Source organism: Malus domestica, chromosome 16 (assembly GCF_042453785.1).
Source record: "Malus domestica chromosome 16, GDT2T_hap1".
NCBI classification, from domain to species: Eukaryota; Viridiplantae; Streptophyta; class Magnoliopsida; order Rosales; family Rosaceae; genus Malus; species Malus domestica.
This window is the reverse complement of record NC_091676.1, coordinates 12,844,102-12,857,317: the sequence shown is the minus strand read 5'-3', so window position 1 is coordinate 12,857,317 and position 13,216 is coordinate 12,844,102. Positions and strand designations below refer to the sequence as shown.

Below are 13,216 nucleotides of genomic sequence, written 5' to 3'. Positions count from 1 at the left end.
CACACACACACACGTGTGTGTGTGTTTGAGTTTCTTGTATGTGTGTGTGTGTGTGTGAGTTTCGTATATACCTACTTAAAAGTGAATAAACTTCAATGTCAAGAAATCATTAACCGTCAAAGTAAAAACCCTTTTCAAAGAAGCTTCATATTCAGGAACAGAGGGACGTCTACAATTCAATAGATTCAATTTGTGGATGCACATTTCTTCCTCCTTGTTCTTAGACAAAATTGCATCTACAAACAAATAACACCTTACGTTCCTCCTTGTTCTTCGACAAAATTGCACCCACAAAACAAATAACACCTTAGGTCAAGGCTAAGAGCCTCACGTGCCCACGATGAATTGGGGGGGGGGGCTTTGGCCGAAGAACCTCCGATGCCAAAGTTAGAATTTTGAGGGAAAAATGTTTGGAGAATTTAGAGAATTTTGCAAGAGTGTAGAACTTGGGTTTTGGAGAGAATGAAGGTGTTTATATAGGGGTGTGGGTGGCCCCCATGGGAGGAGAGGGACCGGCAACTTGGATGACTTTTTTGGTTAGGTTCTTGATTTGTAGCTAATTAGTAAATTAATTGAATAATAAATCAATTAATTAGCTAATTAATATAATTTGAAAGGAAAGATTTGGGAGTTACCTTGTGGAGAATAATTGATGAGGATGGATGACATAGGTTTTAAATAAATACTTATTTTGGGCACTTTTGACTTGATTGAGGGATGGTTGTCCACTGCTCGTGTGTAAGAGTTCATGTGTTCCTCGAGGATAGTTTTGTCCTTTTAGCCCTAGAATCCACGTGTCACCTCTATATTCTTCTTGATTATTTTTGGCTCTACAAATGGCCCCACACCTGTTAGGCTGCTCACAGGAAAAGGCAGCAGGTGTAGAGATTTTCTTGCTTTAGGAAACATAAGATTGTTTTCTATTTTGATGTAGATTCCCTCTTTAATTGGAAATTAGATCTTTCTAGGAAAGGGAAACAAATCCCTTCTAAAGTCTACTTAAGTCTACCTTAAGTAGATGATTAAATCAACTTTAGAGAGCAATCTATTATACCCTACAAAAGAGAGAAAGCTAGAGGATATTTGTTCCTCCTCCCCTAGCAATCTTCTACACTTGCCTGTGTAAAGGACTATCTTCCGTTGCTTTCTTCATCTTTTCCGTGCCACACCGAGGTAAGAAAAAAATAATTTTCCTTATCTTCTTCTTGGATGGTGTTACCATGAGGCAACCGTTGGGGTGGTGCGGCATGTCAGCTGGCAGGAGCCAGGAGTTGGCTATGTATGGGATGAGGAGGTTTTGTGGCAGGGACCACTGCTTGGGCTGGTTGGTTTGGCTAAAGCCAAGGGCAGCTGTGCGGCTGGGGCCATGGATTGTGGTGCTAGGGTCGCAGATTGTGATGCTGGGGCTCAGTGCATGGCAAGTCGCATGGCTTATGTCCTTTGGGCTCTTAGACCTGACGCGGGCTAGGCCAGTGATTGAGAAAAATGAGAAGGTCGTGGGCTACTAGAATGCTGGGCATGCAGGCATTCTATTTGCTAGTCCGAGAGAAAAAAATGAGTGAAAAGCCATCATGGGTTGAGCTTCACTGCTAAGTACCGTGAATGGGGTTGCTATATTTGAGCTAGTGACATCTGCTGTGCCAAAGATGACTAGTTTGATTACTGATAGGATTGCTCAGTGTAGAGGCTCTGTCGTTCCCCCAGTGCCAAAACCAGTGCCAAGACGTTCGTTGGGAGCTAAGTCTGGTTCACCTTTGAAAAGGCTTGCTAATATGAAGAGCGATAAGGTGGACTCTGCTACTGAAGTGGCGCCAAGGCCTGCTCCACTGTTGCTGAGATTAATTCGCCTGCTGTGAAGGAGGAGACTGCTTGCGTGGGTAGCTGTGAGGAAACCACTAAGCTTGCTTCTGGGGATGATGTTGAGATTTGTGTGCTTTTGAAACTAGATATGTTTGAAGGCATGGGCGTTTGTGCCAAGTTTGTCGATGATTTTAGAAAGGTTGTTTGCCCAAGTTCTTTTGTGAAGTATACGATCGAGTATAGGAAGACCGCCCTACTTGCAATGATGCAGAAGATGGCTATTCTAGCAACCGAGTCTATGCTCATTGACCAAGAGGATGCTAAGGCTGCTGAGGAGGTGGCAAATGATGTGGCAGCCGAAGTTTATTCTTCTCATATACAAGATCTTGAGCATGCCGTTTCTGAGCTTTGTTTTGCTGCTTATGCAAAGGATGAAGAGTTGATCGCTGCTTATAACGAAGTGATCCACTTGTTGATAAGCTCGAGCCTTAAGTGTTGGAACTCCAATGTGTGCTAAAGATCAACGAAAGTTTAAAGAAAGTAGATGAGCTGCATCGCGTCCGTGTTAGTCTACTCGAGAAGAATGAGCAGCTGAAGAGTGAGAATGTTGGGCTCGAGGCTTTGCATGTGCAAAGTCAAGGCGATTTCTACAAGTTGGGTTATGTAGATTATCTCTTTGGCAGGCCGTTTGACTTTAAGTTTGTTGAAAAAGACTTCGAGAACTTCTCTATTTCTCCGAAAGACTTACTTGCCTTTACCTTTGAGGCTTCTATTGGTGAAGCAGTTGGAGAGATTAATGCCTAGGTTTGAGCAGTTAGGGGTGAAGCGTTAGATAGTATCGTTGCTGAGAATATCGCGGCTACTGAAGGTGTGGTGACTGAGTAGTCGTAGAGTGCCCAAACTGCTGAAGAGTAGTCTTCTAAGTAGTCTTTAAGATTTTCTCCCTTGTTGTTTTTTGCTTTGCTTGAACTCCTTCGGTCTTTGCTAGTTGTTTATCAATTTTGCAAGAAAACATAATAAACTTGTTTTTTTCGCTTTTCTCCAACTTCGCTTCTTTTGTTCATGCCCTAACCTTTACACTTTATAGACCAAGGGCAGACGTTCTATAAGCAGACAGGCCACGTAGCCTATGCAGCCGTAAGTGTTGGTGTAGAATGTTGCAAAGTTGTTAGCCATAGGGTCGGCAATCGGACGCCTTACTTACAGAAGTAGACAAGTCTACGTGACCACTAGGCTATTAACCTTGGCCTTCTCCAATTCCGTAGGTTGTGTAGCAAGTATCACAACACTTTAGGACTTGGTGTAGGTCGTTCCGCGCTTGGCATAAGTGAAGCTTATTGACTACGTAGCATGTCTGTAGTGGATAAAGCTTCATATATGCACGCTAGCTTGTTTAACCTTTCACAAGAATGTGCGATTGTATAAGTCTAGTACAACTTTACTGGTCGAAGAGCAAGTTATAGACAGTATTCTGGAAACTGTAGGCTTTCTTAGTGCACTCGGTAGCAGCTTTAGGGTTCCAGGGCAGTCGTTCTTAGGGTGTACTGCGTAATGTGCCCTCTTCGTCTCTAGGGCCCGGTTACCCGCGAATTAGGCCAATAGACCCAAAATCTTTCAGTTAGCTAAGCCTTGAAAAGATCATCGTGGCTACTTCTAGGAATCCCGGCGTAAGCCATCGTGCATCTAGTTATACTAGGGCAACCCAACTTATCCACGTCTGGATATTCATAGTGTAAGTTTATCCTCCTGCATTGGAGAGCAGACCCATGTGGGTGTCGGGGAATTGGTTTACCCTCTTGCACTGGAGAGCAATTAGTTTATCATCTCGCACTAAAGAGCATGGTTCATCCCTCAAGAGGCGCAATTCTTGTGATGAGTCCCTAAAGAGGGCTCAGTGTTCTTTTGAAATGCATGAATGATCAGTTGTTGAAAGCATGCAGCCGAGCCAAGTTATAGATTACTTCTGAGTTCTTCATTGAAAAACGAGTGAAACGAACGAGAACTTAGTTGTTAGGTAGGAACTGCATAACAACTGGATAGTCATCGGCTTGCGAGGTGGTACCCATTAAGCTGCTTGAGTCTTCGAGCTTTAATGCAGTGGGAGGTCACGCATAGTACTTCCTCAGATTGTAAGCGTTCCACTGCTTTTCGATCTCTTTATCGTTCATGGTGGTAGAGGTGTAGCTACTTTTACTGCCTACTTTATTGATCTTGTATGGACCTTCTTAGATGAGATCCATCTTTTTGGAGCATTCTCTATGGGCAGCGATGAATGCTTTTTTTAGGACTAGATCTTCGGGCTGGAACTACCGAATCTTGACCTTTTTGTTGTAGTTGGAGAGGAGCTGCTGCTGGTAGGCTGCGATGTGGGTGATGGTCTATTTATGATTCTCCTTTGCCAGATCTAAGCTTGTGGCCATCTTCTTACTGTTTTGCTCAATGCTTGGCAGTAAAATGTTGATACTTGACTCGATGACATTAGGATGAATGATTGCTTTTAAGTTAAATGCCAAAGAGAAAAAAGTGTTATTGGTTGCTCTTCTTTTGGTGGTACGATATACCCATAGATATCCAGGGAGTTCATCTGGCCATTTTCACTTTTTGTTGGTGAGGGCTTCAGTCCGCCCATTGTTTTGAGGATATCTTAGTGTGGACATGTGCTGCTTAATGCCATATTTTTGGAAGAACTTCACCAAATCTTTGCCCACGAATTGCGGGTCGTTGTCAATGACGATGGATTGAGGGATGCCAAATTGGAAAATGGTGTTTCTCTATATAAAGTGCTCTATGTCCGTCTGAGTCGTGGTTGTCATGAACTCTACTTCTACCCATTTGGTAAAGTAATCGGTTGCCACGATCATCATGCCTTGGCCCTACCTACCAAGTTGATTGCCCACTGCATGAACGACCAACGACTCATCTATGGGTATAGCTTGTCGGCATGCAGTGCTGGTATTGGCTTGTACCATTGGCAATAGTCGTACTTTTGCACTAACTCCTTAGTGTCTTGATGCATGGTAGGTTGGTAGTAGCCTGCATTAAGAGCCATTTACGATAAGGATCGACCTCTGAAGCGATTTCCACAAAAGCCTTCGTGGATTAAGCTTAGATACTTTAGGTCGTCAGGAGGCGCTAGGCAGCGAAGATGTGGTCCAGTGTAAGATCATCGGACGAGAGTGTCATTCCTCATGTAGTAGCTTGCTGCCTTTATTTGGAGCTTTCTTGACTCCAATTTTTATATGAGGAGTGTGCCATTGACCAGGTAGTCTATAGTGGAATCTTGCCAATTTGGAGTTGTACTAACCTATGACACCTCGGCTGCTGGCTCAGTCTTTATGTTTAGCTTGTCTAGATACTCCATTGGAATAAAATGTTTAAGTTGGTGGTCGTGGTTGGAGCTTAGGCTGGCCAGTGCGTCCGCATAAATGTTGTCTATCCGCGGAACTTGAGTGATGGTGTAAGTTTGAAATGCCTCAAGTAGTCTAGCTAGTGATTAGTTAGGAATGAGAATGAACTACGAGCTTTTTCACTGCCAAGTCTTTTTCCATTTGGAGGCCTACTAGTAGGGATTCGTACTCTGCTTCGTTGTTTGATGCCTTGGAGCTTAGAGTAATCGTCTGTTCGAACATCGAACCATCTAGGGTGATAAAGACCATGCCTGATTCCGAGCCTTTATAGTTGGAAGTGCCGTCGACGTGCAAATGTCAAAGTCTCCATCGGGCAAAGTAGGTGTGGCTAGGGCGTGCTCGGCTGCCTCCAGAGTGTCGTTGGGTCACTCTGTTGAATCGCCTAGGCTAGGCGTAAATGCGCTGTAGGGAGTTATGGAGCTGGGGCCATGTTACACGTAGCAGGAGATACTCTACTGCCAGTATCGGGTCACTCTAGAGCTGAATTATGGTGTAAATGGTTTACTGGGGCCGTGTGATGCATAGTAGGAGGTGGTCCTCAACTTGCCGGTACATGTTGCTCCTATGTAGAATCTTCTAGGGCGACGAGGACAAAACTTACTTCCGAGTGTCCTTCTAGTATTCGTCTGCCTTTGATGTCCTTTTTGAGCTAAGTTATTGCATTAGTCAGAAAACTTTGCACCGTCAGTGTTTGCACCTTCAAAGTAGTAGGGGACTTTATATTCAAGATCGCTCGGATTTGCCTTGAATGTGCATTGAGGAACCTCGTCCCAAAGTGCATGCTTCTTTGCTAGAGTGAAAGAGTCTGCCAGAGTTATATTTTTTTTCATAGTCAACTTTCCGAACAGGGGGTGGTCTGCTGGGAGTCATTTTTGGAAGGCTGCTCTAGCTATCAAGTCATTGCATCCGACTATCTTTGCCTTTTCTGCTTTGAACCTTTTCACATAGTCGCGAAGCGACTTTTTTGGGTTCTTCTTGATGTTGAACAAGTGGTATGAGTTTTTCTTGATCAAGCGAAATGATGAACATTCTTCGGTGAAAACTAAAGAAAATTCGTCGAAACTCCAGATAGATCGTGGCAGCAGGGTGTAGAACTAATCTTTCACCTCGCATTGTAAAGTGGTGGCGAATATCTTGCACATGAGTTCATCGTTGTTCCGATAAAGAACCATTGTTATTTGGTAATGGTTCAAGTGCCTATCCGAATCTCCATCTCCTTTGAAATATATGAAATGTGGCATGCTAAACTTGAGTGAAGGCTCTGCCCGTTCGATCTCGTCCGTGAAGGGTGACCTGCTCATGTTAGTTATGTTTCGTCGTAGTGCTTTATCGACCACTTTGTTGTGTTAGAAATCATGCAATCGCTCGTTTAAGAACTTCTCAACCTCTACCTGAATTTTCCTTTGTTGGGGTAACGGAGCTCTCGGCTGCCCCCGGTCTTGACCTGCTAGTCTAAGCTGCTATTCTATGTGTTCGGCTGGTCTATGCCGCGGCAACGATGCATGTGGTTCGTTCCTAGAAGGTAAGAGAATTCTTCGCAGGTTGCCGGTTGAACTTGAGTCGAATTGAATGACTGCTTCTCTCTATTCGTCGTGCTGCCTACTCTAATGTATGTGGTCCGTTCCTAGAAGGTGGAAAATGCTCTTTGCGGGCTTAGCTGCGAATGAACACTTCCCTGGAAGGTTGCTCATGTTGACTATTGGAGTATAGCTCCAACCGTGAATGTATGCTCTTCCGTGGGCCTAGTCGAGAGTGCACGCTCCTCTACACGCTAAGACGAGAGTATATGTTATGTCGGGGGCCCAATATGGGGTGTACACTGCTCGAACACTCCGTTCGTGGCTGGTCGAGTGATTGCTTACCAGGACGCTGCTGGAGAGGTTCTTTGTTTGCCATTGTCCTACTTCGAAACACCTTGTACAGGGCACATTGCATCTCGTTGCGGTGCAATAGCTGATTCACCAAGGTTGTCTGCTGTGCAAGGACGCGCGTTAACTCTATGACTTGTCGAGATAAGTGTTGTTCTCCATTTAGGTTGGAAGAGATTGGAAGGAATGCGTTTCCTTGAACAATGGAAGTGTGGTAGACTCCGGGCGCGAGATTTGAGTTGGAAAATGTCAAATCTGCAGAGAAATGTGGTGAAAATGCCCCTGGTTCGATCGTAGGCTCAGAAATTTGAAGCCAGGATAGTTGAACTAATCTTGGACCGATATGGGCTGCTTGGAAAGCCACGGGAGCAGGCTGGGCCACGGGAGTGGGCTACTCGGCAGGTGGCACACGTGGGTGCGAGGCTAGGGCTCAGCTTAGTAACGCGTTTGGTTCGCATTGGGCTTGAGTGGCTCGGGCAGTCTCACCTTGGGCTTGGGCCCATGTGGGCTTGAATGGCATGGCTTGGGCCGTGGTTGTGGCGTTGTGGGCCTTGCTGAGGGTGGCTACCGTGGTGGTTGTCATGGTGGTGCCCTATGGGGGTGGTGCCGCTCCACTTATTGTTGTGTTGAGCCTTGTAGATCGTCGCGGTCCTAATCCTTGAACGTTGGAATTTTCGTTCGTCAAGGTTTCCGAATCTCTTGCCATTGTACTTTTCTTTTACGTTTTATCGAAGAATTTTTAGAAATAAAAATTCCAAGAATTAAAATGTACGAAAAATCTACAAATGAACAAGAAAACGAAAAGCCTTGAATGTGAGAGTTTTCTACAAGCGTTTGATCAAGACTCTCAATGAAATCACCAATTTGTGGATGCAAATTTTTTCCTCCTTGTTCTTGGACAAAATTGTACCTACAAAACAAATAACACCTTAGGTCAAGGCCAAGAGCCTCATGCACCCACGATGAATGAGGGGGGCTTTGGTCGAAGAAACTCTGATGCCAAAGTTAGAATTTTGAGGGAAAAATGTTTAGAGAATTTAGAGAATTTTGCAAGAATGTAGAACTTGGGTTTTGGAGAGAATGAATGTGTTTATATAGGGGTGTGGCCAGCCCCCTTGGGAGGAGAGGGACCGGCCACTTGGATGGCTTTTTGGGTTAGGTTCTTAATTTGTAGCTAATTAGTAAATTAATTGAATAATAAATAAATTAATTAGCTAATTAATATAATTTGAAAGGAAAGATTTAGGGGTTACCTTGGGGAGAATATTTGATTAGGATAGATGAAATATGTTTTAAATAAATACGTATTTTGAGCACTTTTGACTTGATTGATGGATGGTTGTACATTGCTCATGCGTAAGAGTTCCGATATTCCTCGAGGGTAGTTTTGTCATTTTCACCCTAAAATCCATGTGTCAACTCCATATTCTTCTTGATTATTTTTTACTCCACGCAATTGGTTAAGCATATACATGTCAATCTCATATCAGAAAGTTTAGGAGTTTTGTTATTCAAGTCACTTTTGTTGGCAATTAGTTTTAGAGCATGTTAGAAAAGAATCGTGATCACAATCACCATCCCTACCTTCAAGGAATTAAATTAGGCGTTAAATTGTTGTAATTGATTGATTTGTATTTTTTTTTCTTCCTTCATTTGATTTGTAGGGATTCGTAAATAAAGTTTACTCCTACGGCGGTATCAAAGAAAATCATTTTGGCAATTAAGTTTTTCGCAAATTTTATAGAGCGGAACCTTAACTCTTTTTATTTTTATTATTTTTTTATTTTTAATAGTGGTCTATTTTTTTTTTTTGAAAAAAATAGTGGTCTATTAGAGCAGGCAGAAATTTTAACAGAGATATTTTACTACAAAAATATTATTCTTACCACATATTAGTATTATTCTTCTAATAGAGATAGAATCCATATATATTAGTATGCATTACCTCTATGAGAGATATGATACAAATATATGGTCAGTGTAACATTACTTTTTAACTAAGAAAACTGTTGGATGAGATTTGGACCTGCCAATGGGAATGCGAATTGCCGTAATATATCTCTTACACAAAAAGAAAAAAAAAGAGATTCGACTGAAGTCCAAACAGACTAGCAAATTAATAGATGAACCATACAAAATTGGTATTAATTTTTGTCATGAATTATGATTGAAATTCTATAAATTTAATTATGCACTTCTCATAAGAGTACTTCTATTTCTAAATATAAAAAATTTGAAATGTACAATTAGATATTTAGAGTGACAATAACAATTTCATTTTTGTAATAATTGTTGATTCATGCATGAACTTTCTCTGTACGTACCTAATCAGATCGAAAAATGTCAGATTTTGAGACCATCCATAATGCACTTGGATTCATGTGATGTCAATATTATAATGTAAACGTCTCTTTAAATCAAGTATTATCGACTTCCAATTTTTTATTCTGGAAAAAACTATACCAACAAATAAGTCTAGAAATCATGTCTGAACCAGCTGCGGCAAAATTAGGTCAATTTTGAATCTTTGATGGGTCGTGGTCTGTGCATATGAGTCTATGACTATATGAGAGTGTTCAAAGTTCAAAGTTCAAAGTTCAAAGTTCAAAGTTCAAACCAAGAAAGTATATGCAACCAACCAAAATATAATATGAAAGTAAATATACATCCACTGCTTCGTGCTTGACCATATTAGCTTTCAACATTCCAACAACCTGGTATACAACGTCTTTGTATACCTTTCAGAGACGTACACCTTCAATTGTAGACCTTTTTGAGGGAGCTAGAGTGTTCAAATGGCAGCAAACATTTAATTTCTTTTTTCTGCACGTAAAGGATTTCCAAGATTTGCACCAAAACTCACATGAAATGGAACAAATTAAGGTGGCATCATGATGTTGGCACTCCTCTTTTATTTGCATTTTTTTCTTTGATATATGTTTCCTGATTTTATATATTTATTCTAATACATAAAAAGAAGGGAGTGCTTGAAAATAAAAAATGTTATTATTACTACTCGTGAAAATATGAGTGATTAGTTTGTGTTCTTTAATTACCTAACAACTTACGAAAAAAAAATTCAGTGCAATAGAGTATTTTTTTTAAGGGTAATGCTAATGAGACTAAATTTGTAGATAAAATTTTGAAAACTAAAGGACATGGAAGTTGATGATTGATTTATCACTTAAATGTTAATAAACGTGCTCATTTCTATTTGTGACACATCATTTAATTTGCAAATTTAGTTTTCAAATTTAGTCTCCATAACATTACTTTTTTTTTAAAATAACATCTCCAGACTAACTCAAGAGTCGAGAGATGATGAGATAATGAGTTAAGGTTATAATAATTTATGGCTCGATTCTCTTTAACGTAACATTAATAAAAATGATTGATTTATCACTTAAACGTTGATAAACGTGCTCATTCTATTTGTAACACATCATTTAATTTGCAAATTTAGTCTTCATAACATTACTTTTTTTTTTTAAAAATAACATCTTGAGACTAACTCAAGAGTCGAGAGATGATGAGATAATGAGTTAAGGTTATAATAATTTATGGCTCGATTCTCTTTAATGTAACATTAATAAAATTGATAATTAATTTTTCTTATAAACATTTAAATTAGAGAATGTGAACATATACGAGAAACTTAACGATTGAATCGCCAAGTTAGACCAAGTCAGAGTTAAACGTAAGTATTTTATAATGGTAGGCTTGGTAGCTAGTAAGCCTTCATCAAAATTTTCACCTAAGATCAGACACTCGTGTAATTAAAGATCAAATTTATAGGATATATAATATTAATTTGTATGACTATATATTACAAGAAGCATACATGTAAAAGCTATAAACAAGTAGCACCTAGAAATAGCTAGACAACAACCGCAAAAACATTACAAATAATATATTGCATGGAAGAATGGGAACTATTTACGAGATTGTTCTTCTATCGATCAATCAGCTTGCAAAATACTTCCATAATCCTTTGCACTTTTGAATACTCTACTTTTCTAGTCTTTTGAGTTTTAACATTTAACCAACTGTTTGGTGTGCATGTGAAATGCATAGACTTTTTCCCACGAAATCTTTTGGACTTTTCAAAATCTTCTAATTTGCAACACCCTCTTCACATTTGACTGTTTCATCTGCATGTGCAAATGCAGCCATTCTGTCATTATTCTTTCCTACAAGCTCTTTCGTCTTGAGACATTCTCTCTCCCAATCTGTCTTATGAACCACTGTTAATATGGACACCACACATGTAATTTGAGCTGCTAGAAGTCCATAACAAAGCCCTTTAAACCCTAACCTCCACACAAACGTCAAGACTATTGCCACAGGCGTACCCACCATGTAAAATGAGTAAAAGTTAATCCATGCCCCAATGCCTGGCCTAGCACTTCCTCTCAAAATCCCACAACTTGTAGTTTGTGGACAATTAGCAATCTCACATAGTCCAATAATTGGTAGCACACTCATTGTTAGCTCCAAAACCTCACTATCATTTGTGAAGATTCTCCCCCATACTCCTCTCCCTAGAGTGGTCAATGACAAGCCCAACAATGAGCTCACTAGTGCCATCCCCACGGCCACCACTGCCGCTAAATGTGCCTTTTTGGGTTGGCCTGCCCCTAGCTCGTTGCCTACTCGTGTAGACACTGATGCACTTAGTGCCGCTGGTAATGTGTACATGAGAGATGTGGTTTGTATCACTATGGCTGATGCTGCCAGGGCAATGTGAGGTTTTTGAAGGTAACCAGTTAGAATTGTCATGAACTCGTACCACCACCATTCTAAGCAAACTCCTAAGCAACTTTGGAAAGCAAGTCGAATTAGGATCCTCCATTCGTCAGCTCCTACTAGTGTTTTCCTCAACGAAAGTGGTACTATTTTTTTGGGTAATAATGGCTGGGACAATAATTGTGTTGTTTCATACTTAGTAGTGGGTTCACACTGGTCCGTTACCAAACAATAAATAGATTTTTTTGTGACATGGGCGTAGACCACATAGCCCAAAAGAAAAAATAGAGTGATAAAATTGGTAAGAGAAGTGGAAATTGCTATTCCTTTGATCCCAAGGGAAAGATTGAAGGTTAAGAAGATTGTGAGAGGAATGTGTAGAATGATTGCTAGTAAAGTGGACCACATCAATGGCCATGTTGTGCTTTGACTACGGAAAAAAATACGTATGGGATGAAGAAGGCTATTGGCAAGAAGATCCGGGATGGCAAATTGGCAATACAAGCTAGCAATCTTTGTTATATCTTGGTTTTGATGGAGGAGGAGCATGAGAGGTTCAAGATTGGCCCAAAGCAAAGCAATAGGAAGAGAAGTGAGAAGCAATAAGAGAATGGTTCTTTGTAAAGTGTGGAAAGCTATGGAGAAGTTCTGTGAACCAAAAGCTTGGCTGCATAGAGGCTCCATACCCATGGCCAAGCCAGAGAGGACTGAGTAGCCAGTGATGTTGGTGAAGCCAATGCCTAAAGCTCCACCTGCTAGCTCAAGACTTCCAAGCCTTCCCATGCATACAACTAGGACCATGTTTTTGAGGTAACCCACTAAACTCATGGCCGCAATTGGGAAGCCAATATTTGTCATTCTGTGAAGTTCTTCCACCACCTAGAACATGTTCAAAATTGGAAAAGATAAAAAAATTGATTAAAAAAAAAAAGAAGTTAATTAATGATACTATGCGATGAAGAAAATTCTTTGAATGTTTGTGGGATTTTGTACCTCTGGCATTGTCGGGCACTTGTGGGATGGCTCTGCTGCTTCAACCATGATCTTTGTTTCTTTTGCCTTGTTTCTAGCTTGCTTGTTTAATTCCTTGTGTTATGAGAGACAGAGAGGGATCGGAGAAAGAGGGGCAACTGTCTTGGGAAATTAATGAATGTACGTGCAAGGTATTTATAAGGATCGATATATGGGAGTTCTGCCGGTGAGATTGATCGAGTTTTCTTTTGTTCTCCGGTATTTACCTATAGTTATCCCTCCAAAGGTACAACTTTTTGACAGAATGAGAGCACTTTAACAGTTGTTTCAGAGCAGTAAAGTTGGTTAGAGTATATATATGTAAATTACTTAAAACCTCCTATGCGATTCTTTTATGAGCAATTTTTTGCCATACCCAGAATA

The 13,216-nt window shown here is 40.7% G+C and overlaps 1 protein-coding gene across 1 annotated transcript; it reads right to left on the bottom strand.

The window, feature by feature from the left end:
* Positions 1-10,851: 10,851 nt before the first annotated feature.
* LOC103403737 (protein DETOXIFICATION 55) lies at positions 10,852-12,974 on the bottom strand. The gene is made up of 2 exons (XM_070815879.1): positions 12,815-12,974; positions 10,852-12,700 (listed from the first exon to the last, which is right to left on the bottom strand). The coding sequence occupies exons 1-2, from the start codon at positions 12,860-12,862 to the stop codon at positions 11,189-11,191; spliced, it is 1,560 nt and encodes a 519-aa protein (XP_070671980.1). The 5' UTR covers positions 12,863-12,974; the 3' UTR covers positions 10,852-11,188.
* Positions 12,975-13,216: the final 242 nt, after the last annotated feature.

Coding starts and splice junctions, on each gene's coding strand:
- LOC103403737 (XM_070815879.1), bottom strand. CDS start 12,862: ATGGTTGAAGCAGCAGAGCCATCCCACAAGTGCCCGACAATGCCAGAG. Junction 12,701..12,814: donor AGTGCCCGACAATGCCAGAG/GTACAAAATCCC, acceptor AACATGTTCTAG/GTGGTGGAAGAACTTCACAG.